This window comes from Rhinolophus sinicus, linkage group LG07 (genome assembly GCF_036562045.2).
Source record: "Rhinolophus sinicus isolate RSC01 linkage group LG07, ASM3656204v1, whole genome shotgun sequence".
NCBI lineage: Eukaryota > Metazoa > Chordata > Mammalia > Chiroptera > Rhinolophidae > Rhinolophus > Rhinolophus sinicus.
Window position 1 is genome coordinate 79062357 of NC_133757.1, and position 24622 is coordinate 79086978.

Below are 24622 nucleotides of genomic sequence, written 5' to 3' on the forward strand. Positions count from 1 at the left end.
ATGTGTACTAGGGAGAAAAATAAAGTGAAGAGGGGGTCCTGAGGGCTCCAGGCAGCATCTCCCCCACCCAAGCTAGCGGCCCGACTCTCTTCTCCTTTGCTCAGCTTATTGAGGGGGGTCCTAGGACATTGTGAAAAGGGGGAGCAAAGCAAGCTGGAGACTCTTCCTGTCACTTGACTTCCCAGCCTCAATTTCCCCCTCTGTAAATAAGGATCACAGCCCACACTTCAGAGATTGTTTCAGGATTAAATGAATTGCTACATGTGAGAAGCCCTGGTGGGCTCCTGGTGCACAGGAAAGCACGTGATGTGCTTGCCATTCTCATTAACAATATGATTGTTGGGGCTCATGGTCAACCTCTGAACAATAGCTCCAGTAATTCCCATTTCCTCTCCTATCCCAGGTGGTTACATATTTCCTTTTTTGATGAAACACTTGCCCTTTAAACACTTAACAAATACAAAATTCAACAGGCACAAAATGGTAAAAGACATAAACTAAATCTCCCTCTTTTGCCCATCATTGCTCCCCAGTTCCCCTCCCCAAAACGTTATTCATATTTTGATGCAGAGAGAGTCTACACAGAGGAAATCCTCATTGTCTCTTCTCTTTCTACACAAACTAAAGCTTCCTGTCTGGGTGGATTTGCATCTTGTTTTTTCCTTCACAAAGTCTTCCCACATCGATAGCATTATGCTGCCTCATTCTTTTGCACAGCTGCACACTATTCCATGCTGAAAATGGTCATAGTTGATCCAGTGAATCCCCTGTAGTTGGGCATTTAGGTTGTTTCCAGATGGTTACTGTTACAAAGAGTGCTACTGAGAATAAACAACCCTGTATAGGTGTGTCATGCAGGGACTCTGGTCCTGCTCCCCGCACAAGAACGCAGGACATGGTGAGGCCAAAAAGGAACACCCATGGAGCCACAGATAGGGGAGTCATACCACTATACTCTCGCTGGTGGCTGGGATGGAGACACAGGGAGCAGGAGCCGCACGATCTGCAACCTGCCGCCTGCTTCTCTGCCAACCAACCAACCAACCCCCCAACGTAGCCACGGCAGTTATATCAGTGGCCAATGGCTCACTGGTTACAGCTGATGGCCAACTAGTCACAGCTGATGACCATCTACTACCTGAGCCAGCACCTTTCCGTGTGAGGTCGAGACTGGAAACTGTTCTCTGGGACTCTGTCCCCACAAAGTGTCATTCCAGGAAGGCTCAGTCACTTAAAGGAGACTTTCTGGGTCCCAGAGCAATTTCTTCAGCTCCCACCCGATCCACTCTGTAGGCCTGAGCCAGCCATTTCCACCCCGACAGCAGTGAACAAGAATTTGTTTCTGTAGACCTTTGAGAATACACCGAGTTCTCACACTTTTCATCAGTCGGACAGGTGGAAAATGGCCCCTTGTTATTCCTTCCTCTCCTTCTCATCCATCTTTTCAACTTTATTGAAGTATAATTGGTATAATTGTAGTACACTAAATTGCACACTTCAATTAAAAGAACATTTTTTTATTGGGGAATATTGGGAACAGTGTGTTTCTCCAGGGCCCATCAGCTCCAAGTCGTTGTCCTTCAGTCTAGTTGTGGAGGGAGCAGCTCAGCTCCAAGTCCAGTCGCCGTTTTCAATCTTTAGCTGCAGGGGGCGCAGCCCACCATCCCATGCAGAACTGAACCGGCCACCTTGTTGTTGAGAGCTCGTGCTCTAACCACCTGAGCCATCCGGCCGCTCTCCGTGACTGTTTTAATAACTGGCAATTTCTACTTCTTAATCCCTTCACCTTTTTCACCCATCCCCCCAATCCTTCCATCTGGCGACCATCAATTTGATCTCTATAGCTACGAGTTTGTTTCTGTTTTGTTTGTTCATTTATTTTGTTTTTTAGATTACACATATAGGAAATTGCACATATTTTAAACACACCCTACACGCTGTTTTGACATGGGTGTAAATATATGAAACCATGACTACGATTAAGATTCATTTGCATGTTCCAGAATTTTATTTTATTATTATTTTTTGACAGATCCTGCCTCACATTTATTTGTACAAATAGTATAGGAAGACACCAGCCCCCTCCAGACAGCACCCCAGGGGTCCCACCAGTCCTCTGTCCTCATACTGGCAGATAGAAACCTCTACTCTGGAGCCTTTGTCGGGCCCGGGCACCTTTGGGAGCTGGAGCCTGAGCCTGAGCTGGAGGCGGAGCTCAAGCTACAGCCATGGCCGGAGCCTTGGTCTGAGCCTTGGCTTTGGACTTTGGCCAGCAGAGCCTGAGACCCTTGGCAATCAGAATGTTCCCCAAGCTTGGGGTGAGCGATATACTGTGTTTCCTCGAAAATAAGACCTAGCCAGACAATCAACTCTAATGCGTCTTTTGGAGCAAAAATTAATGTAAGACCTGGACCGGGTATAATATAATATAATATAATATAATATAATATAATATAATATAATATAATATAATATAATGTAATGTAATATAATGTAATATAATTAATGTAATATAATTAATGTAATATAATTAATGTAATATAATTAATGTAATATAGTATAATAATATAATACTGGGTCTTATATTAATTTTTGCTCCAAAAGACGCATTAGAGTTGATTGTCCGGCTAGGTCTTATTTTGGGGGAAACACGGTAGGCAAGTTGATTGAGCTTGCAGCTGCCACCCTTTGGGACCTTCAGCTTGACTTCCTTGGGCTTTAGGAGGGTCTTGATAACCTCAGCCAGTGCACTCATGGCCTTGGTGTTGGTGGCCTGCATCTCCTTCAGGCCTTTCTTGTTGTGCTTCTTGGCCAAATGTATATTCCTCAGGAACTTGAGGTCCACCCCCATAAGAGAGTCATATCTTTGTGATTACGGTTTCTTGATGTATTTTTGTGTGTCATTTTCAGGACTGGTTGTGTGTGGTGTGTTTCTTGGACTTGGACATGTCTGCACCAAAACCTGTGGCTCCCCAAACGCCTGAGACTGGAAGCCAGAATTTTATATATAAGCTTTGTGCTGGCTTCTTTCACTCAGTGTGACGATTCTGAGATCGCTCCATGTTGGTGCGTGTTCATGTGTCAGTATTTCAATCCCTTGTATTGCCGAGTCTATTTCACTGTATGGCTGGACCACAGGTTGTTCATCGGCTGGTGAACATTTGGGTGGTTTTCAGTTTAGAACTCTCACAAATAAAGCTGCTACAAACATTCACTTACAAGTCATTGTATGGATACCAGCTTTAATAATTTCTCTAAGTATCTCTGAGTGGAATGGCTGGGTTGTAGGGTAGTCTATGTTTAACTTTAAGAAACTGCCATGCTTTTCCACAGCAGCTGTACCACTTTGCATTCCCACCAGCAATGCATCACCAACACTTGTTACTGTCTGCCTTTCTCATTTTGTCCATTCTACTGGGTGTTCGGTGGTATCCTATGGTGGTTTGGATTTGCATTTCCCTGATGGCTAATGACGTTGAGCGTCTTTTCGTGTGCTTGTTAGCCATTCATATGTCCTCTTTGATGAAGTATTCAAATCTTTTGCCCATTTTCTTATTGAGTTGTTTGTCTTTTATTATTGAGTTGTAAGAGTTGTTTATTTATTCTGGATACAGGTATTTTGTTTATTTAATATAAGCATTGCACATATTTTCTCCTGATGTCTTGCCTTTTTTCTCAGTGGTGTCTTTTGAAGAACAAAACGATGAAGTGTAATTATCAACTTTTTCTAACTAAGAAGACTGCCTTCTCCAACTTTGTAAAGATTTGCTCTTATGTTTTTTCTAGAAGTCTTAGAGTTTTAGGTTTTACATTCAGGTTTGTGATCCGTTTTGAGTTAATTTCGTGTATGATGTTAGGTAAGGGTCAATGTTAATTGTTTTCCGTATGTTGGCAAGTTGTTCCAATACCATTTGCTGAAAAGACTTTCCTTTCCTCCATTTAATTGCCTAAATATCTGTGTCAAAAATCAACTGGCTGTATTTATATGGATCTATTACTCTCTATTCTGTTTTACTGATATATATGTCTGTCTTTTCACAAATACCAAATTGTCTTAATTACTATAGCTCTATGATAAGCCTAGAAATCAACTAAAATAAGTCCTCTGACTTTTATCTACTTTTAAGAAATCACTTTGGTTATTCTAGGTCCCTTGCAATTCTATACACATTTTAAAGTCAGTGACAATTTCTTAAAAAAAAAAAAATTCTGCTGAATTTAGATTGGAATTTCATTGACTCTGTAGATCAGTTTGGGGAGAACTGACATCTTAACAACAGTAAGTCTTCTAACCTGTGAACATGATATCTTTCCATTTATTAGGTCTTCACGAATTTCTCTCAGCAATATCTGTAGTTCTTAGTGTAGAGGTCTTAGACTGATTTCGTTAGATTTACCCGTAGGTATTTTATCTTTTTTGCTACTGCAAAATGAGATTAATTTTTTTTGTTTCATTTTCAATTGTTCACTGCTAGTATATAAGACTGTGTAATATACAACAATTAAATATAATTTTGTCTATCAACTATTTGTCGACGTAAGAAACATCTAAACCTGTAGAAAAGTTTAATGAGTTTATTCGAGCCAAACTGACTGGGCAATTGCCAGGAAGCAAAATCTCAACGGATTACGAAAATGCTCCTGGAAAAGAGCAGTTTTGCAGCTTATTTTATACATTAGAATCAAAGGAGGAGATGTAAGGAGGAGTACATGAGATCCACTGGTGATACATTAAGGGTGTGGGAGAAAGCAAAGCAGGGAAATCTCTGGGATCGGATATAAAGTAAAATGGAGAAACATTTTACTTTGGTGGACACAGGATAGTTAACAATTAACATTTTACAGCACATACATATGGTATGTGGGGACCAAGGTAACAATGAGGTGTTCTGTATTCTGGTGCTCTGGTGCAACGGGGTTGTGCCCTGAGGGGTCTGGAAAAGGGGATTATTGCTCTGATGTTCCGAGGGTGTTCACTTAGATGCAAAAAAGGCAATAGACAGGTTCACTTAAGGTAAAGATTGACCTTTGTCAAGGAAGCTACAGGCCAAGGCTGTGACTACCTGCCATGACCCGCTTTTAGTTAGGAATTTTTTTCTGTTCAGACCATCCTACGTGGTTGATTTCAGTCTCTGAGTTTGTAGGGCCTGCCATGCTGGTCTCCTCTGAGCTTGTCAGGTTTAGGATGTGGCCCCTTTTTCGTCCACATATTTAAACTGTGAACTTGTTAAATTGTTCTAGTAGTTGTCGTGGATTTCCTTGTTGTTTTGGTTTTTACTTTTTACGTACACGATCATGTCATCTGCAAATAGGCAGTTTTCCTTCACCCTTTTCAATCTTGATGCCTTTTATTTATGTTTCTTGCCTTTTGGCAAAGGCTATACCCTCTGGAACAAGGCTGAATAGAAGCGGTGAGAATGGGCACCCTTGTCTTGTTCCCAGACTCAGGAGGACACAATTCAGCCTTTCATATTAAGTGTATTATTACACTTAATTTTGGGGTGGTTGCTCCCTATCGGTTTGAGGAAGTTCCCATGTATACCTAGTTTGCTAAGAAGGTTTTTGGTTTTGGTTTTTGGTTTTGAATCATGACTAGGTGTTGAATTTTGTCAGATCTTTCCTGTATCCATTGAAATGACCATATGGTTTCACGGTACTTTTAATTTCCATTTCTCCTATTATGAGAGAGACTGAGCATCTTTTTCTGGGTTTAAGAGTCATTTGTACTTCATTTGCTGTAATTTCTGGGTTTGTAGCCTGCTGAGTTACTGGCATTTTCTTATTCCTTTCTAGGAGTTGCTTATATATCAAGGATGATTTATCCATGATATGAGTTCAACATTTTACCCTTTTCCTTTGTTTATTCTTTGACTGTATTTATGGGCTTTTTGCCAGCAGAAAATTTGGGGTGTTTGCATCACTGACGTTTCCAATTTGCTCTTGGGCAAGTCCTGGGTTTTGCCTCCCCAGCACCTCCTCATGGTGCTTTCACGTGATCTTCTCTGGGGCTGAGGGTGCCACCTTTGTCCTGACCCTGTTCCCCTCCTGCTCATTCTCAAAATACCACAGTTGTCAGGGGCCTGGAGACTCTCTGTCCTTCCTGGAGGCAGGAGCTTTCATCTCAGGGCAATGGGTGGGAATGTGTATATATTTGCAGTTCTCTCTGCTGAAGCCACCTAGGAAGTGAAAGAAAAATACTATGGCTACGCCCCCCACATAGCACTTCCTGCCACAAGCCTACTGTGGCTCCCACTGCACTGAGGACATAACCCATACCCCTTCCTCCCACCCACAAGACCCCATTGATGCCTCTAAACAAGTCTCGGCATACTATGTCCCTGCCACCCTGCCCTTCTCAGGAACAATCTGATATCGTCTATCCTCTCAGGCTGTACCCCCTTCTGGAACTCCTTATACCTCCACATCACTCTCTGGCTAATCCCACTTGTCTTTGGATTTAAGTATAAAGTCACTTCCTCCAGGAAGCCTTCCCAGACTCTAGGGGGGTCTCTCCTAGCAGCCTGGCCCCGAGGGCCACTGGAACAATTCATGGATAATAGGTTTGTGCATTGTCATCTCCCCCATGAGACTGTCAGCTCCACCAGTCAGAGACTGGGTCTGCTGTGTCAATACCCTGCACACAGAAGGTGACCAGTAAGGATCTGTGGGTGACTGAAGTCAACAAATACGTAACCAGGCCATCTTGGGGCCGGGATTTGTGATGAGATTACAGAGATAAGAGTCTTCAAAAATCTCTCTCCAAATTTCTTTCTGGGGTTTGTATCTTATTAAGGACACTGACCCCCACCCTGCCAAAAAAAAAAAAAAAAAAAACAAACAAAAAAAAATCAATCAAACCCGGCTGCTGCTTCCCATCCTGTGTTCTCATCCCTCCTCTCCTTTTTCTGCTCTGCCTGCTTCCTCTCTGCTCCTTAAACTGCTTAACTCATGCCCACCTGAGGGCTTCTGTCCTTGTGGTGCCCTCCACCAGGAGTGCTCTTTTGCCCTGCCTCACATCTCAGCTGGGTTGATCTTGGCCTCTGTACAGAGCTCCCCTGAGCTCTGGCCTGTGCCTGTCCTGTTAGCTGGTTTTCTGTGCTCTCCATAATGATTAATTGCCCCTCCGCCATGCAGATGGTGAGGTGTGCCCGCGGGCAGGCCCAGTTGCCTGGTTGGTGCTGTTGCTAGGGCTGGGCGTAGGCCACCGCGCACAGAAGAGGGCCTCTGCCCTTCCCAGGGTCTCATGGGAGAAATATGTGGAAGAACTTGACCTTTGTCTGGGGCAACTTGCTAGCCTCCTTCCTGGGCAGACCCAGACCAGTTCCTTCCCCAAGTGCAAAACTAGTTCCTATGGGTGTCCAACCCACACATGCCACAGATGAGTAAACTGAGGCCCAAGGAGCCAGGGTGTTGCCAGGGCCCCACAGAAAGTGAGTCTGGAGCCTGCTGAGACCCCTGTGTGACCTGAGCCCTCCTCTTTGCTGTTACCCCTTCTCTTGGGTCTGGGGTCTCCAGCAGCCTGTTGAGCAGAGCCACTGCTGTGCAGGCTTCCGGAACTTTCTGCCCGTCCCCAGCTGGGCCCTCTTGCCTCCCCGCCCCCGTCCCCCACAAGGCCATGACTTTCGGTAAGTGACAGCAGCTCAGGAAGCTGAGGGGCCCACACAGGAAGGAGCCCAGTGGGACTTTCCTTCCTCCACCACCCAGCTCTGCCCTCCTGTCGTTGGCCTAGGGTCCCCCACCTGCCAGGTAAGATCTGGAGGTACTACATGGTTCTAGCAGACCTAGGGTGGGTGGATGGTTGTGGCTGGGGATGGCAGGGCAGGTGGAGGGTGCTGTGACAGCAAAAGCAAGTTTACCTTCCAGGCCTCCAAGTGAGCTGGGGCGGCTGGTTGTGTGGCCGCTGGCAAAGGCACCCTTGCTGGGCCTCAGCTTTGTCTGGCATAAAAATGAGGCCTCAGTCCCAGCTCTCAGAACCTACATGAATCACTGTGCATGTGTGGGGTGCTCAGCACCCCTGGGGAAACAGTTCCCAGCCCAGACCCTCCCAGTTCCCAGACCAGCCATTCCAGGATGTAGGACTTTGGATGTTAAAAACGGGTATTTTTTTTGGCCCTGAATTCTGAATTTCACCTCTGACTTTTCCTTTTTTTCACTTTCGATATTTAAACAATCATGCTTTTTTTAAAACAAACAAACAAAATATTTATTTTAAACAGAAGATGCCTTGTGTGATTCCTTTGATGTAAAAAGGTAAAAATGCGCACGATCAGGTCAGCTGTTAGAAACGCGTCAGTGGTGGGGCGGCCGGTTAGCTCAGGGTTGCTGGTGTGATTCCCACATGGGTCACTGTGAGCTGCGCCCTCCACAACTGGATTGAAACAACTACTTGGGAGTTCGCTCCCTGCCACCCTCTCCCTAGGGAGAGGTTGTCACTAGGGAGAAGTTCGCTCCCTGCCACCCTCTCTCTCCCTGACAGTAACTACCAAACCACCCTGGCAGGGACCTTCCTTTCTGGTAAAGCTGGCATTCATCCAGTGCTCACAGGGCATGTTGCCAAGGATTGGGCCAGTTACTGTGGATTAAATGTGACACGTCTGGGTGGGCTCAGCAGACCACTTCACTGATGAGGGTGGGGAGTCAGCCCATTTCACAGCTGAAAGAGTTGAGCCCCAGTGGTGGGAGCCTTGCAGGGGTCACTCAGCCAGGACAAGATGGGACTAGGATTTGAACCCAAAACCTGGGTCTTCACCTTTCCCAGCCCCAGGTTTATATTCTGGATGCATTCAAAATGCATTAATGCTGTCCCTTCCCACCCCTGTGCCCTACTATAATTTTGCAACATAGTTTTTACCCAACATTCTCTTTGTATCTTCTTAATTCCGATCAGTTTAAGTGGATCTTGCCCACCTCCCCCACTTTTCTTTCTTTTTTTTTTTTTCCTAGCCTTTTTTTTTTTTTTAAATTGGGGAAGGGGAACAGGACTTTATTGGGGAACAGTGTGTACTTCAGGACTTTTTTTTTTTTTTCAAGTCAAGTTGTTGTCCTTTCAATCTTAGTTGTGGAGGGTTCTGTTCAGCTTCAAGTTGTTGTCCTTTCAGTCTTAGTTGTGGAGGGCGCAGCTCAGCTCCAGGTCCAGTTGCCGTTGCTAGTTGCAGGGGGCACAGCCCACCATCCCTTGTGGGACTCGAGGAATTGAACTGGCAACCTTGTGGTTGAGAGCCCACTGGCCCATGTGGGAATCAAACCGGCAGCCTTCAGAGTTAGGAGCACGGAGCTCTAACCGCCTGAGCCACCGGGCCCGGGCCAGGCCCCCCCACCCCCACTTTTCCTTACTGGGTTCAAAGGCCAACCCCTTGCCCTGCCCAGCCAGGGGCCCTGACCTCTGGGGTTCCCCAGGAGTGACAGAGAGAGAGTGCTGGACGTCGTCGGAGGTTGTCAGATGTTGAATGCTGTGAATAAAGAAGGTGTTTTCCTCCTGGGCCCATCCCAGGGAGGCTTCCTGCTATGGGAGCCTGAGATGCTCCTGGCGGGCTCAGTGGTGGGAGTGATGGAGATAGAGATTGTGGTGGTGGGGGGGAGGCAGGAAGACAGACACAGAGACCCCTGTTGGCAGAATTATCAGACTGGGTCTGCCCCCAGGGCACACATCACATCAGATGCAGAAGCTTCCAGCCCCAGCCCCTCACGCCCACCCAAAAAGTGGTGTCGGCCACCCTTACCCTGGTAAATGCTACATGCACAAGCCAGTACTCATCTGCTTCCTGGTGGGCAAATCTGAACATCTGTGACTGATTGCTCTTGCCTGTCTGGGGCAGAGGTAGTGTAGAGGCTGAAGATTGACTGGAGATGTCTGCTCTGGGCACCGATAAGAGTGTGGGTATGAATTCACACAAATCTGGATTCAGACTATCTTCCAGCTCCCAGCACAGCCCTCAGCTGGAGGCTTATGGCCCCTTATCCACCTTGCACACTCAAAACCCTCTCTCTGTTTCTCTCCATCTCTTTCTCTGTGTATCTCTCTCCTCTTTCTCCAGCTCCATCCCTACCTCACCCAGTAGCATCTCTGTCCCCCTCACCAACCTCGAGAAGCTTTGTAGTCTTGTCCTCTCTGCCCAGTATTGAGGGGCTGTCTCTCTCTGTCCAGGCAGGCTGCATTCATGGCGCCTCCAAGTGAGGAGACGCCCCTGATCCCTCAGCGCTCTTGCAGCCTCTCATCTTCAGAGGCTGGTGCCCTACATGTGCTGCTGCCCCCTCGGGGCCCTGGACCCCTACAGCGCCTATCCTTCTCCTTTGGGGACCACTCTGCTGAAGAGCTGTGTGTTCGGGCCGCTAAGGCCAGTGGTGAGTGGGTCCCTAAAAGGCTGGGCCAGGAGGATGGGTAGGGGTGGGCGCTCAGATTGGGAGCTAAAATAGCTGTCAACCTGAGTCAGCATTGGAGCTGGGGCTTTGAGGGATGAGTAGGAGTTTGGTAATGGAGAAGGGTGCAAAGACTCAGAGGTGTGATGGTGCAGGAGGGAAAACAACTGGTCATCCCTCAAGGTAAAGTGTGCAGTGGAAGGAGGTGCTCTGGGGAGAGAGGTGGGGAGCTCTGAGAAGCAGGTGAGTGCATGGCTTCTCTCCTGAGGACAATGAGGAATCCTGGAGTGTGTGTGAGCAGGGGTGGGACACAGTGTCAGAGCTAAAGGTGACAAAGACCCCTGTGCATGGGCTGCATGGGGGCTGCAGAGAACAGATGGAAAGACTCAGAAAGGAGCTGATGGGGGCATCCCCTCAGGCATCCTGCCCGTGTACCACTCCCTCTTTGCTCTGGCCACGGAGGACCTGTCCTGCTGGTTCCCCCCGAGCCATATCTTCTCCGTGGAGGATGCGGGCACCCAGGTCCTCGTCTACAGGCTCCGGTAGGAAGCACCTCCCCCCCATGCAGGTGTGGGTTAGACAACACCAGAATGGGATGCTTTTTGCTGAGGGCTTAGGAAATGGGAGTTTGAAACAGTGATCCCACAATGTATTATCTCCCTGAACCTCCTACTGGGTGCCCCAGGGAGGGCATGATAATTGCCCATTTCACAGATGAGGAAACAGGCCAGAGAGGGTGGGTGGCTTGCCCAAGGTACACAGCAAGTCAATGGCACACCCTAGACTCTGTGAGGTCTTGGCAGTCGGCTACCCCCCCATACCTCCGCTCCAGGGTTCTCACCCCTCTCCACAGCTTTTACTTCCCCAACTGGTTTGGGCTAGAGAAGTGTCACCGCTTTGGGCTTCGAAAGGACTTGGCCAGCGCCATCCTTGACCTGCCAGTCCTGGAGCATCTCTTCGCCCAGGTAGGGGACTGTATGGGGCTTGGCCCAGGGCTGGGGGTCCTCAGAGCAACCTCAGAGGTGGCCTCAGCTGACCCTTCCTGTGGCAACCCAGGGATAGGGGGTCACCTCAGGGGTGGGGGTCTACAGGGCAACCTTAGAACTCACAGTTGGGCTGTGACTGACCCCCAGCACCGCAACGACCTGGTGAGTGGCCGCCTCCCCGTGGGCCTTGGTCTCAAGGAGCAGGGAGAATGTCTCAGCCTGGCTGTGCTGGACCTGGCCCGGATGGCCTGTGAGCAGGCCCAGAGGCCAGAGGAGCTGCTGAAGACCGTCAGGTGAGGGCCTCCAGGCTGTGGGACCCAGCTGCTACCTGGGCGTGAGCAAAGGTGGCTCCACCAGGGCATCCCAGAGCCCAAGACCCCCTGGGGCTCCCACCTATATGCCTGCAGTATGTCCATGTGATCCAGGCCCTTCAAGCTGGCCCCATTCCCTGCTGAGGCTCCAGGGCCCTGCCTCCTGCCTCTAAAAGGCCTGCCTGTGTTTTTTGTCTGTCCTGTGGGCCCCAATGGCCATCCCCACTCTGCTCTCATGCATAACCCTGAGTGTGTCTCCCTGTGGGCCTCATGCCCTCCAGGGAGGCCACACTACAGCCCCTCAACTAAAGCCTGGGTGGGTGTGTGTCCTTGTCAATCCCTGAGGAGACCCCTTCCCACACTCAGGGCCCGCTTCCCCCACTCGCAGCTACAAGACCTGCCTGCCACCTGGCCTGCGCGACCTGATTCAGGGACTGAGCTTCGTGACTCGGAGGCGCATCCGGAGGACAGTGCGCCAGGCCCTGCGCCGTGTGGCCGCCTGTCAGGCTGACAGGCAATCGCTCATGGCCAAGTACATCATGGACCTGGAGCGACTGGACCCGGCCAGGGCCTCCGAGACCTTCCTCGTGGGCCTCCCCGGGGCGGCTGGTGGTCAGGATGCACCGGGGCTGCTCCGCGTGGCTGGTGGCAGCGGCATTGCGTGGAGTCCAGGAGCCCAGGAGGTGCGGGCGGACGCTAGATGGGACCAACCAAGGGCACGCGGGGCCTAGAAGGGTGGGACAGGAGAGTGGGCGGGGCTCTTAGGGGAGGGTCGAGGGAGGTGGAGAGACTGTGGGGGGGCTCAGGCAGTAGCCAACTAGAGGTGGGGCTGAGCGAGGGGACGGGAATGAAAATGGGCGGGGCCGAGAGAGAGGGGCGTGATTGGGCGGGCGGGGCACGGGGCGGTGCTAACTAACATTAAGGGAGAAGGTGGGACTAGGAGGGGGCGGGGCTTCTGACTGGACTAAGAGGCGGGGAGGTAAAGTGGAGCTAAGCGAGGGAGGTGCTCAGGGAGGGGACCCGCCAAAAGTGGGGTGTGAGAAATTTGAGATGTGCAGGGGAGGGGTTGCGAGGGGTGGGATTGATAGAAGAGGTGGGGTTTGGCAGGGGAGAGGTGGGTAAGGGATGGGCTGGGCCAGGTTGAGAGGGTTGGGGCTCATGGTCATGGGTTGGTGGGATACAGGTTTCCTTCTAAGAGGGGTTGAAGGCTCTGAGGGAGTGGGACTCCCAACCTCACTCTCCCCCTCCCCCCAGGTCTTCCAACCCTTCTGCGACTTTCCAGAAATTGTGGACATCAGCATCAAGCAGGCCCCACGCGTTGGCCCGGCCGGGGAGCACCGCCTGGTTACCGTCACCAGGACAGACAACCAGATCCTGGTGGGTGTTGGACCCCCCCCACTCCCCGCCTTACCCGAGGGCGGGGAGCGCAGCGGGCGCTAACGCGGACCCTTACAGGAGGCTGAGTTCCCAGGGCTGCCCGCCGCGTTGTCCTTCGTGGCGCTCGTGGACGGCTACTTCCGGCTGACCACCGACTCTCAGCACTACTTCTGCAAGGAGGTGGCTCCGCCGCGGCTGCTGGAGGAGGTGGCCCAACAGTGCCATGGCCCCATCACGTAAGGACCCGCCTCCCAGGCCAGCCCTCAGCAGCCAGATCCACCTGGGTCTGAATCCTGGTCACGCCCCTTCTCCGTGCCTCAGTGTCCTCGCCTTCCAGGAGCCTTGGACAAGAGGTCAAGTGCTCCAACAGCGCCTGGTGCATAGGCAGTGTTCAGTAAAGCTGGGGTCTCCTTTCTGCTTCCCAGGGCAGCCATTTCCTTCCTCTGACTCCAGGGGTCCCAGGGCCATTTCCCCTTGTTTAATCTTCTAGGTAGAACCCTGTCTTTTGGCCCATGTTATATATGCGGTGGCTGGATGGGAGGGAATGTTACCGGGTGAGGGTCCCAGGGCTTCAGAGAGACCAGGATTAGAACCCAGGTCTGGCTTGGTTTCTCTGCCTCCTTCTCTCTGTCTTGAATTCTCTGTTCCCTCCCACCTTTCCCCAAAGCCTGGATTTTGCAATCAACAAGCTCAAGGCTAGGGGCTCCTTTCCTGGCTCCTATGTTCTACGCCGCAGCCCCCAGGATTTTGACAGCTTCCTCCTCACTGTCTGTGTCCAGGTCAGTCCACCACTAGGAGTCAGGAGGGCAGGGAGGGCTTCCTGGAGGAGGTGAGATTTGAGCTGAGACCTGAAAGATGTGTCAGCACTTGCTTCCTGAAGAAGGAGAGGGAAAAGACATTCTCGGTGGAGGAAATAGCATATGCAAAGTCTTGGAGATTGAAATTAGCCTGTGGTGCTCAAGGAAGAGGAAGCGAATGGGAGGCTGCTGCCTACTCCCACTCAGGGACCACTCCTCCTTGCAGACCCCCCTGGGCCCTGATTACAAGGGCTGCCTCATCCGGTGCGACCCCACAGGAACCTTCTCCCTGGCTGGCCTTGGCCGACCACACAGCAGTCTTCGAGAGCTCCTGGCTGCCTGCTGGGATGGTGGGCTGCATGTGGATGGGGTTGCACTGAACCTCACCTTCTGCTGCACCCCTAGACCCAAAGGTGAGCCTATCCTCTTCTCGGAACTGAGTAGTCAATCTGGGGCCCTGCCATTCTGTGTTAGCCACAACTCTTGTGTGGCAAATGGCAGAAACAGCAGGTCAAAGTGGTTTAGGGAAGAAAAGGTGATTTATTGGCTCATGGTATATATACAGTACTGCCTTCAGGCATGGCTAGATCCAGGCACAGCTGAATCTGAGGGATGTTGCTAACGCTTAGTCTCTCTCCATCTCTTGCCTTTTCCTCTGGGTCATTTCACTCTCAGACAAACCTCTCCCATGGGACAACTCTGAGGCGTGAGTTTGTTGCCCATAGTGCTATTTGCTCATTGGCGCCCCCTGCAGGGTTCCTTCCCTCTGTGTTTCACTTCTCCACCCCCATACAGGACTTCTTGGAGTCTCCTTTCAAATAAACCACGTGCCCTGGAGTCCTCATCTCAGGGTCGGCTTCTGAGGGAGACCCCAAGCTAAAACAGGGAATGAGCAAACCTTTGAGGGCCTTTCACCTCTGACCTCTAGTTTTCTCCTTCCACCTTCTCCTCTTAGAAAAGTCCAACCTGATTGTCATCCGGAGAGGTTGCAGCCAGCCCACATCATCCCCTGTTCAGCCCCACTCGGGATGCCAGCTGAGTCAGATGACATTTCACAAGATCCCCGCTGACAGCCTGGAGTGGGTAAGGGGCCTCAGGAAGTGGGGGGACCTCAGTTGAAATCCAGAGACACAGCCTAAATCCACCTCTGCTGTGTGGCCTCAGGCATGTGATGTAACCTCTCTCTGCCTCTGTTTCATTCATCAATTGTGAAATGGGGCCCATACCCCACAAGAGCCCCTTACTGACCTCTCCTGTTGTCCTCTCACCCTAAAGCATGAGAACCTGGGTCATGGGTCCTTCACCAAGATTTACCGGGGCTGTCGCCACGAGACTGTGGACGGGGAGCCCCGAGAAACGGAGGTGCTGCTCAAAGTGTTAGATGCCAAACATAAGAACTGCATGGAGGTGAGTGAATGGGAACCATGCCTGTGGGGTCAGGGCTGACTGGAGAGAGGGTCGTGGAGTCAGAGACATTTGAAAACACAGAAATGTAGCCACAGCATCTCCAAACAATGAAATATAGAAGAGCTGGGGGAATTTAGATGCAAAGGAAAGAGTACACCGGACTGCAGGAGCAGCCAGTGCAAGGGTCCTGAGGCAGGACTGAGCCTGGCAAATTTGAGGAACAGCAAGGAGGCCAGTGGGCCAGAGAGGAGTGAGCAAAGGAGAGGGGAGTGATGTAGATGGAGGCCTCAGAGGGGCTGGGCCACACAGGGGAAGGCTAGAACCCTCCTCAACCCCCAAATCTCCCACTTCTCTGTAAGAGACTTGGGGTAGATCACAGTGGGGTCTTCCAGCTGCCGTCAGAAAATCATGATACAGAGTGCTGTGTACACGCACGGTGGGTTCCAGGGCCAGAGGAGATTGGAGCCAGGCCTCCTCCTCAGGCATGTTTGTGAGCAGCAAGTTTGGGGTCCCTGGTTGGACCCTGGAATGGGAAGAACCCATTCATCTTCTCTCCCTCTTCACCTCCCCAGTCATTCCTGGAAGCGGCGAGCTTGATGAACCAAGTGTCGTACCAGCATCTCGTGTTGCTTCATGGCGTGTGCATGGCTGGAGACAGTGAGACCCCCATGCCCCACCCCTGACCTGCCTCACTGAGCCTATCCATGCAGCATTAGAAATAAACATACAGGGGCCACCACCCTATCCCATGCCCCTCAATCATCACTCCTTGGTCAGCAGTGCCAGGCTCTAACCAATCCCCAGCCCCCAGAACTCTCAAGTCAGACAGACCTTGGTTCCAATATCCCTTCACTATATACCCCCTCTGAAGCTTTGCACGGGCCACGTTGCCTCTCCAAGCCTCCATTCCATCCATTTAGTTCAGCCCAAATTGTGCCAGGAGTGGGGCACACAACAGAGAATATGACAGGCTGGCAGGGTGATAAATGATCGTTTCTGATTGGGGACAATGTAGGCCACCAGGGGTGGTCAGAGGCCACTACTCCCAGCTTGCAGGTCAGACAGTGGTTCTGGGGAGGTGAAGATAAGTAGGAATTAGGGCAAAGAAGGAAGAGGGGTGTTCAAGGCGGAAGACATGGAACATACAAAGGGCTGGAAGTGAGATGCAGAGAGAGCTCAGAACCTTCCAGGCATTTCAAGCAGATAGTTCTGAGATGGAAGTGGGAAGGTTGGAGAGGTGAGTGGGGTAAGGATGGAGGAGCAGGGGAGGGAACAGCCAGAGTGGAGAGTTCAAGGAACCCCTGAGGGTAAGGTGGAGGGAGAGCCTGCCAAAGGCAATGCAGTCCTACCTCCTAACCCCACTCCTCCCTGGGCTGCCACCAGGCATCATGGTGCAGGAATTTGTACATCTGGGAGCTCTAGACACGTATCTACGCAAGTGTGGCCACCTGGTGCCAGCCAGCTGGAAGCTGCAGGTGGTCAAACAGCTGGCCTATGCTCTCAACTATCTGGTGAGTACTCCTCTGCCTGCTCCACCTTCTCTTCACAGACAGGACAGGGAATTGCGGGTGGACTCTGTAGTGTGGCTAGCAATATGGCACAGGTCCAAGGGGAGAGCGTTTTGGACGGAGGGGACAGCGTATGTACAGGCTCAGAGGTGTAAGACCAGAAGGGAACAGCTGGTCATCTGTGGATGTCACTGGGGAGTAGTGAGCAATGAGGCTGGGTGGGGGAAAGGCTTCCCAAACTGCTGTGGTCTTGAAGGTTTAGTAGGAGTTCATCGAGAGGTGAAAGGAAGGAGGACATGTCAGGCTGAAGGAACAGCCTGGGCAAAGACCTGCAGCTCAGAAGCTGTGTTCCATGTTTAGGGTGCATCAGGCAATTCAGTTGACAGGAGACCAGGGTGTGGAAGAGAGCTCCTGGGAAGAATGAGCAAGGCCTGGAATGGCAGGCTGAGGATCTTTGACTTTATCCTGAAGGCAATTGGGAGCCACAGGGTGGGGGAGCAGGATTTAAGGAGCAGAAGGACATAGGTCATAGGGGGTGGATTAGAGGAGGCCAGACAGGCTGCCAGTAATCTAGGGAAGATTCTGGAGTATGGTCTGAGCAGTACCAGTTGGGCTTTGAAGGATGTATAGGAGTTTGCAAGCTAGCATATTCACTCATCAAACCTTCCCTGGCATTTCCCTATTGCCTGGCCCACTTAGGAGGACAAGTGCCTCCCCCATGGCAATGTCTCAGCCCGGAAGGTGCTCCTGGCTCGGGAGGGGGCTGATGGGACCCCACCCTTCATCAAGTTGAGTGATCCTGGTGTCAGCCCCACTGTGCTAAGCCTGGAGAGTAAGTGTGGAGGGCTGGAGGAGGAAGGGGTCTTGTGGGGCAAGGAAACAATCCCTGACACCATCCCCACCCCCAGTGCTCACTGACAGGATCCCCTGGGTGGCCCCTGAGTGTCTCCAGGAGGCCCGGACACTTGGCTTGGAAGCTGACAAGTGGGGCTTCGGTGCCACAGTCTGGGAGGTATTCAGCGGTGTCACGATGCCAGTCAGTACCCTGGATCCTGCCAAGGTCAGAGCCCCCCTTTGACAGAAGGGTGGACTAAGGTCCAGCTTGGGGAGGGTGGGCAGTTCTGGGGGGGGGCTTCTGAGGGTGCACCAGCGGTGACCAACCCCTCTTCCTGCCCTCAGAAGCTCCAGTTTTACGAGGATCGGCAGCAGCTGCCTGCTCCCAAGTGGGTGGAGCTGGCCCTCCTAATCCAGCAGTGCATGGCCTATGAGCCGGGCCACAGGCCCTCCTTCCGTGCCGTCATCCGTGATCTGAACAACCTTATCACATCAGGTGCCCCCTGCGCCAGGAAGGGTGGGCAGGGCTGGCATGTCATATTAGGCCCTGTGAGAGCAGAGCCCAACCTGTGTTGGAGGGTTCCCTGCTAGGTTTCCATGGGGTAGACCTGAGGGGGCACCCAGCGCATCTCCCCCATCAGCCTGAGTTCAGTCATGTGACCACGAGTCACAGCAGTGGAGTCTGGGAAGGCCCTTCGGTCTCCATAGCCATGTGTAGTTGTACAGGGTGTGCACTGCCTAAGGGAGCTGCTTTGGCCCAGGGACATCCTTTTCTAGTCCCTGCAATGTACCCTTTGGCTTGCAGTAGCCCTGCCGTAATACACAGAGAGGTAAGCATGCAGATAGAGGTCCCATAGCAAGTCAGCTGAGAAGGTGTGTTCCATGTCTGGGGTGCATCAGGCAGTTCATTTGGCAGGAGACTAGGGTGTAGAAGAGACTTGATGGGCCCAATACGCTGCTCACTCATTGCCTGTGGCCCCCAGATTATGAGCTCCTCTCAGACCCCACACCTGGTGTTCTGACACCTCGTGAAGAGCTGTGGAATGGTGCCCAGCTCTACGCCTGCCAGGACCCTACCATCTTTGAGGAGAGACACCTCAAATACATCTCACAGCTGGGCAAGGTGAGGTGGGCTGGGCTGGGGGTGGGCGGAGCAGCGTCCAGGTACATGGACACCAACCCCGCTATCCCCCAGGGCAACTTTGGCAGCGTGGAACTATGCCGCTATGACCCGCTGGGAGACAACACAGGCGCCCTGGTGGCTGTGAAGCAGCTGCAGCACAGCGGGCCAGACCAGCAGAGGGACTTCCAGCGGGAGATCCACATCCTCAAAGCCCTGCACAGTGACTTCATTGTCAAGTACCGAGGTGTCAGCTACGGCCCAGGTTTGTCCCTTCCCAAAGGAGTGGTCTTCAAACCCCACATTACGTCTTTGGGGTGGTCTGTGAACACCAGCAGGGACGCTAAGGACTCTTCATTGTTTATCCAGATTTAGACCCACTAGGGGTTGGAATTCCAGCTCTATCCCTTAGCAGTGGGGGCAACCTTGGGCAGGTGATTCAACCTCTCTGAGTTTAAATTTCCCCACCTGAAAAATGGGTCATTATGAGGTTTCAATGAATCAATGTATATGGTAGAAAGTACTCAAGAGATATTAGTGATAAGTGTTATTGTTGCCTTCCCATTTTATTGAAAGCAGTACTGAGTCCCGGAAGAACCCAAGGTCCCACTGAACGGAGGAAGAATGGGGAGGGGAGTAGATAGAGTTGGGTCCCGTGGTGACTCCTCCCGCCTCCTCTGCCTCCTAGGCCGCCAGAGCCTGCGGCTAGTCATGGAGTACCTGCCCAGCGGCTGCCTGCGCGACTTCCTGCAGCGGCACCGCTCGCGCCTCGACGCAAGCCGTCTGCTTCTCTACGCCTCGCAGATCTGCAAGGTGCGGGGCCGCCGCTCCGGGACCGGCCGCGCCTCGCCGAGCTGGCTGCTTGCCTTGGGCATGGGTCAGCGTAGAGTTTCGAGGGAAGACTGAGGGTTGACGTCTGGGGTCCAGATCAGGTTGGAGGTGGGGCTGAGTTAGGGCTGACATCTGGACTGGAGTACAGGATGGGGTAGAGGTGGGGTTAGGCGTGGGGTCTGGGTTGCGTTTGGATTCCAGGTCAGGCTGGGGGGGGGGGAGCCTGCCGGGTCATCCTGGGGTCATACCCCATGTCTGCCCCGCAGGGCATGGAGTACCTGGGTTCCTGCCGCTGCGTGCACCGAGACCTGGCAGCGCGTAACATCCTGGTAGAGAGCGAAACACACGTCAAGATTGCCGACTTCGGCCTCGCCAAGCTGCTGCCTCTGGACAAAGACTATTATGTTGTCCGCGAGCCGGGCCAGAGCCCTATCTTCTGGTGGGGACCCAGCCCTAGCCCCGCCCCTCCTCCCCACAGCCCTGGCCCTTCCCCACAGCTACAGCTCCGCCCTGCCCCTCCCGACCCTCACTAGGTCCAACCCCAGCAGGCCACTGGGTTGGAGAATCACCCCCATCCCACAGTCAGGGAAACTGAAACTGACACAGCTGGGACTGACCTTCTCAGCCCCACCTTCCCTGGACAGCTCCCCTAGCCCCGGGCTACTCCTTTCCCATCCTCTGCCTGACCCACTCACCCCACGGCTGCCCCGTCCTTTGCAGGTATGCCCCGGAGTCCCTCTCAGACAACATCTTCTCGCGCCAGTCAGACGTCTGGAGCTTCGGGGTCGTCCTGTATGAGCTATTCACCTACAGCGACAAGAGCTGCAGCCCCTCCGCCGTGAGTTGGTGCCCCGGGTCCCCAGAGCGCTCCCCCTCCCCCTTTCACTATGGCTGACCACCCCCACCCCACAGGCAGCCCTTCCATCACAGAAGACCCCCCCCCCCCCCCCCACCACGGGTGAGCCCTTCTCTCCCTTCACTAGGGCTTACCCTCCCAATCATGGGACGCCCCTCCCCTCCAGCCCTGAATGCTCGTCCCCCACCACGGGCTCTCCCCCTTGGCCCCAGGAGTTCTTGCGAATGATGGGGTGTGAGAGAGATGTCCCGGCTCTCTGCCGCCTCCTGGACCTGCTGGCGGAGGGCCAGAGGCTGCCCGCGCCTCCGGCCTGCCCTGCTGAGGTGAGAGCTGGAGGGTTTCCCTCAATTTCCCACTCTGGGGTCGTGGGCAACCCTGCTGGCCCCTCTGGATCGCTCCACCACGTTGTCTCTTGGTTGAGAACTCCCGCTGGCCTCTACTTTGCTGCCATCTCACTGTATGGCAAGTCACAAACATGTTCAGAACCTCAGTTTAACATCTCCAAAATGGGACTAACAGTGCTTTATAAGGTGGGGGAGGAACAGAGGGGTTAACGCCCATCCTGTGCTCAGCTCAGAGTCTGACACACAGTCAGTACTTAACACAATTGTGGGAACACTGACTGTTTAGCATCATAACTTTTGTGGAAGCTCCTCCCATGCAGTTGGTCATTCATAAATTAGTTCATAAAATCGTCTGTGGCTCTCAGGCCATAAACATGTGTGGAGCCCCGACTGTGTGCTGGGTGGTGTGCTGGTGCTGGGGACCAACAAGGGTCTTCTCAGAAACCAGCAGAAGCTAACAAGAACATTCTGGTGGTGATCAGTGTCTGGAAGGAGATGAACAGGGGGGAGTGATGGGGGAAGGGTCGGCAGGGAGGGCCTGTTAGATGGGGTGGTGTCTGGAGGAGAAGGAGCCCACCCCCGGGGAGAGCGGGCAGAGGGCTGTCTCAGTGGAGGATGGAGCATCCATCCTCTCAGCATTAGCTGAGCCTCTCAGTGGAGGCTGCTTGGAACAAGAGAGGAGGTGATGGAAGGAGGGAGGCAGGGGAGAGGGTGAGATTTTGCTCTAAGACCCATAGGGAGCCATGGGAGGCTTTGGAGCAGGGGAGGGATGGAGTCTAAGTATATTTTAAAACTGGACCAGAGTCATGTCCTTCCTACCACTCTCGTGTGACCCTGTTGTTTCCTACACCCTCAGGTTCATGAGCTCATGAAGCTATGCTGGGCTCCTAGCCCGCAAGACCGGCCGTCCTTCAGTGCCCTGGGCCCCCAGCTGGATGCGCTGTGGAGTGGAAGTCGGGGGTAGCGTTCAGAGGTGTGAGATGCTTACCTTCCCTGCTCGTCTGGAGGGAGGACTCCACTCACTGTCATTTTTACATCTCGTACATACAGACCTCTGGGTTCTGGTCTCCATGGACTGGCTGTGTGACTTTGGGCTGGGAGCTGCCCCTCTCAGTCTTGTGCTTCACCGAGACCCCACGTGTGTCAAATGACATTGCATCTGGTGGGGGGGGCACCCCTTCTGGCTTGCCGCGTAATAGCAGCCTTGTGGCCTTTGGAACTTGTAAAGATTCAAGACAGATGCCTCGACGGGGCCCACTGAGTCCTGCCCCCAGAAGTGAGGGACCACATTTAAACTCCTTCCATCTTCCCATTCTCTCAGAGGATGTCTTCCTGTCTCATTTCCAGCAGGGAAATGATGTAACTTTAAATATGTGATCTCAGGCTTCTGTTCCCCCATCCTGCTTTTGCTGGAGGAAGCCAAGGACAACTGCTCTGGTTGGCAATTCACTTTTGGGGGAAGCAAGTATGACTGGGATTGTGTGAGGGGCCAAGAGAGGTTGGGGTCCCAGTCCACTCTAACGGTACTTGACTGTCCCCAGGGCTTGTTTCCTGCCTTACACTGGGGCCCTTTCTGTCCTGACTAGAGGGTCAGATATTGATGACCCTGGAGCCTGCCAGAAGCTTTTCAGCAATTGAGGAAGTGAAAGGCATTCTTAGTGAAGGGAACAGCATGGTGAGAGTGAGGAGGCTCAGGGTACAGAGATTGTTGGAGCCCACAGTTCTGCCCCTTATTTGCTGTGTCACAATGGGCAGGTTTCTTCCCTTCTCTGTGTCTCCGTTCCATAGGGCTGGTCCCTCAGCTGTGCAGTCAACTTCTGGAGAGACTTATGCAGTTTAAGCCCCCACCACCCTTCACCGGCCTGCAAGGCTTTTCTGCCACTTAGCCTCCCTGGAAAGCTCTTATTCGTCTCTCAGAACCCCAGCTCTCACCTCCCTGTAGCCTTCCCTGGTGAGCTCCCATTACTTCCTGCCAGCCCTGTACTTCCCTCTGACCTTAGGACTAGGGTGGTGACTGTCCAGCTCTGTGTCCACCGACCTGGGGACTCCATGGGGGTTTGGCTGACGTGGGCACTGAGGGGACTCTGGGGGTGTTTGTTGAATGAATAAAGGAGTTCAGTGGAAGGGATGGTTTGTTGCTGGACTTGGGTGATGGGGAACCTTGGGCATATATGAGCTGGGAAGGAATGTGGTTAGCGCTGGGGACAGTGACCCCTAGGGGCCACACTGGGGGTCTCAGGGCAGGCTAGGGGAGGAGGGACAGCATGGTGGGGCATTGGCTGGGTCCCTGGAGGACAGAGCCCTCCCCCAAGTCCCAGCTGCTGGCCTTGGCTCTGTCCTGGGGAGCTGATTACAGGCTTTTGGTGGGTGGAAGGAACAGGCTGCTCTGTGCGCGGTCAGAGGGCAAGGTTGGGTTGGTAGAGCTAGGCTGTGGGGAGGGGTCCAACGTCTGAGAGGCCAAGCCAGTCCCCTAGGGACTGTGCTCCTCAGGACTGCTGGAAAGATATGGCGAGTGACAGAGAGAGAGAGAGAGCAGGGCAGAGACAAGAGACAGCTCTCTGTGCCTACTCTCTCAGCCCAGGAAAAGCCGCCTGCTTTGGTGAAGAGCCGGAGGGAGGGGCCATGTGGGGCTGCTCTAAGCTCGAGCAAGATGAGGTTTTCAGCTCAGGCTCTCCTCTACCTCGGGTGGAGTATCATTCCCTCCCTCTGCCTTAGTTTCCCTTCTTGGTAAAACAAGGTCATAAGCCCTCCAACGGCACCAGGCTGGTATCCAGTAGGTGCTGAGCAAATGTAGCTGCTTTATTCTGGGCGTTCCAGTCTCTGCCCATCATGGGACCCAGAGGTGGGAGAGGCAGAGCTGGCCAGCACCCCCAGCCCCAGGGCCTAGCCTCCTGCCACCTTGGGCAAGTGTGGGGTCCCCGCTTTGAGCCTCAGTTTCCTTTTCGCGTACAGCAACCAGCACAAGGTTCTGGATGTCCTTGGTCTCAGTTGGCTGGATGGCCCCACGCTGTGGAATTATTATTTCTGTTTATCTATCTCACTTATTTCAAATGGTTTAAAAAATAATAATAAAGAGCCAGCAGTCCACCTGGGGGATGTACACCCAACACTGGCCCAGAGACAGATCCTCGCTGCTTTGTGCCTGGTCTCAGCCCGCCCCTGTGCTCATTAGGTTTGCAAGACACCCTTCCTCAGTAACCATCAATTAACTTTGGGGGAAAGAAAGGTTTATTTCTTACAAGGCCTGGAAATGACACAGTACACCTGGGGCCACACCGTGAGGTGGCAGGTAGCGAGAGAGAGAACATGCACAGGTCTGGGGTTCTGCTTTTATTGGGGTAAAGGATGGGGGAGCTAGGGTTTCACAGGCTCATCCTTTATTGGTGAATTTAAAACACGAGAGCAGTAATTTAAAGCGTGAAGGATAAAAGTGGTCCAAATCGTCAGTTATCAAAATCAACCAGCATCTCTAAAACAGGGGAGGCTCAGGGGGGAAGATCACCTGGCACTTTATCTAGTCAGCAGCCTGGCCTGTTGTGGAAGTGGTTGCCTCCAGAAGCAAAACTTAAGTCAGGCACTCACATTACAAAAAAGAGAAAACCCAGTGTCAGGGCTTATACTGCACTGGCCCTGACCCTGCCCTTGACCTTCTCCCTGGGCCCTCCCTCAGCATGCTCAGTCCCCCCTCCAAGGTCCCCAGCTGGGGCAGGCTGGGCGCCTATAAGGTGGGGGAGGAACAGAGGGGTTAACGCCCATCCTGTGCTCAGCTCAGAGTCTGACACACAGTCAGTACTTAACACAATTGTGGGAACACTGACTGTTTAGCATCATAACTTTTGTGGAAGCTCCTCCCATGCAGTTGGTCATTCATAAATTAGTTCATAAAATCGTTTGT

General features: G+C 52.6%; 1 protein-coding gene and 1 pseudogene across 5 annotated transcripts; one reads left to right on the forward strand and one right to left on the reverse strand.

The window, feature by feature from the left end:
* Positions 1-2144: 2144 nt before the first annotated feature.
* LOC109449971 (large ribosomal subunit protein eL29) lies at positions 2145-2948 on the reverse strand (annotated as a pseudogene).
* A 4665-nt stretch (positions 2949-7613) lies between these two features.
* Positions 7614-21842, forward strand: JAK3 (Janus kinase 3). 5 transcript variants are annotated; one of them, XM_074337902.1, is made up of 24 exons: positions 7614-7746; positions 10149-10341; positions 10775-10898; positions 11210-11321; positions 11490-11635; positions 12042-12336; positions 12908-13030; positions 13109-13266; positions 13698-13809; positions 14054-14240; positions 14783-14910; positions 15103-15234; positions 15807-15891; positions 16618-16745; positions 17442-17574; positions 17651-17802; positions 17922-18072; positions 18560-18699; positions 18772-18961; positions 19385-19509; positions 19794-19966; positions 20248-20365; positions 20596-20706; positions 21584-21842. In XM_074337902.1, exons 2-24 carry the CDS (start codon positions 10158-10160, stop codon positions 21689-21691), a joined length of 3315 nt encoding a protein of 1104 aa, XP_074194003.1. In that variant the 5' UTR covers positions 7614-7746; positions 10149-10157; the 3' UTR covers positions 21692-21842. The 5 variants fall into 5 exon arrangements, with proteins under 5 accessions (XP_074194003.1, XP_074194002.1, XP_074194005.1 ...); XM_074337901.1 differs by having other exon boundaries at positions 7621-7746; positions 10145-10341; XM_074337904.1 differs by lacking the exon at positions 21584-21842 and having other exon boundaries at positions 7621-7746; positions 10145-10341; positions 20550-20692.
* The last annotated feature ends 2780 nt before the right edge of the window (positions 21843-24622 follow it).

Bases quoted from the DNA above. Each gene is read 5' to 3' on its own strand.
- JAK3 (XM_074337902.1), top strand. From the start codon at position 10,158: ATGGCGCCTCCAAGTGAGGAGACGCCCCTGATCCCTCAGCGCTCTTGC. The intron at 12,337-12,907 runs GTGCGGGCGGAC...CCCTCCCCCCAG, and splicing joins GGAGTCCAGGAGCCCAGGAG to GTCTTCCAACCCTTCTGCGA. The intron at 15,892-16,617 runs GTGAGACCCCCA...GGCTGCCACCAG, and splicing joins CGTGTGCATGGCTGGAGACA to GCATCATGGTGCAGGAATTT.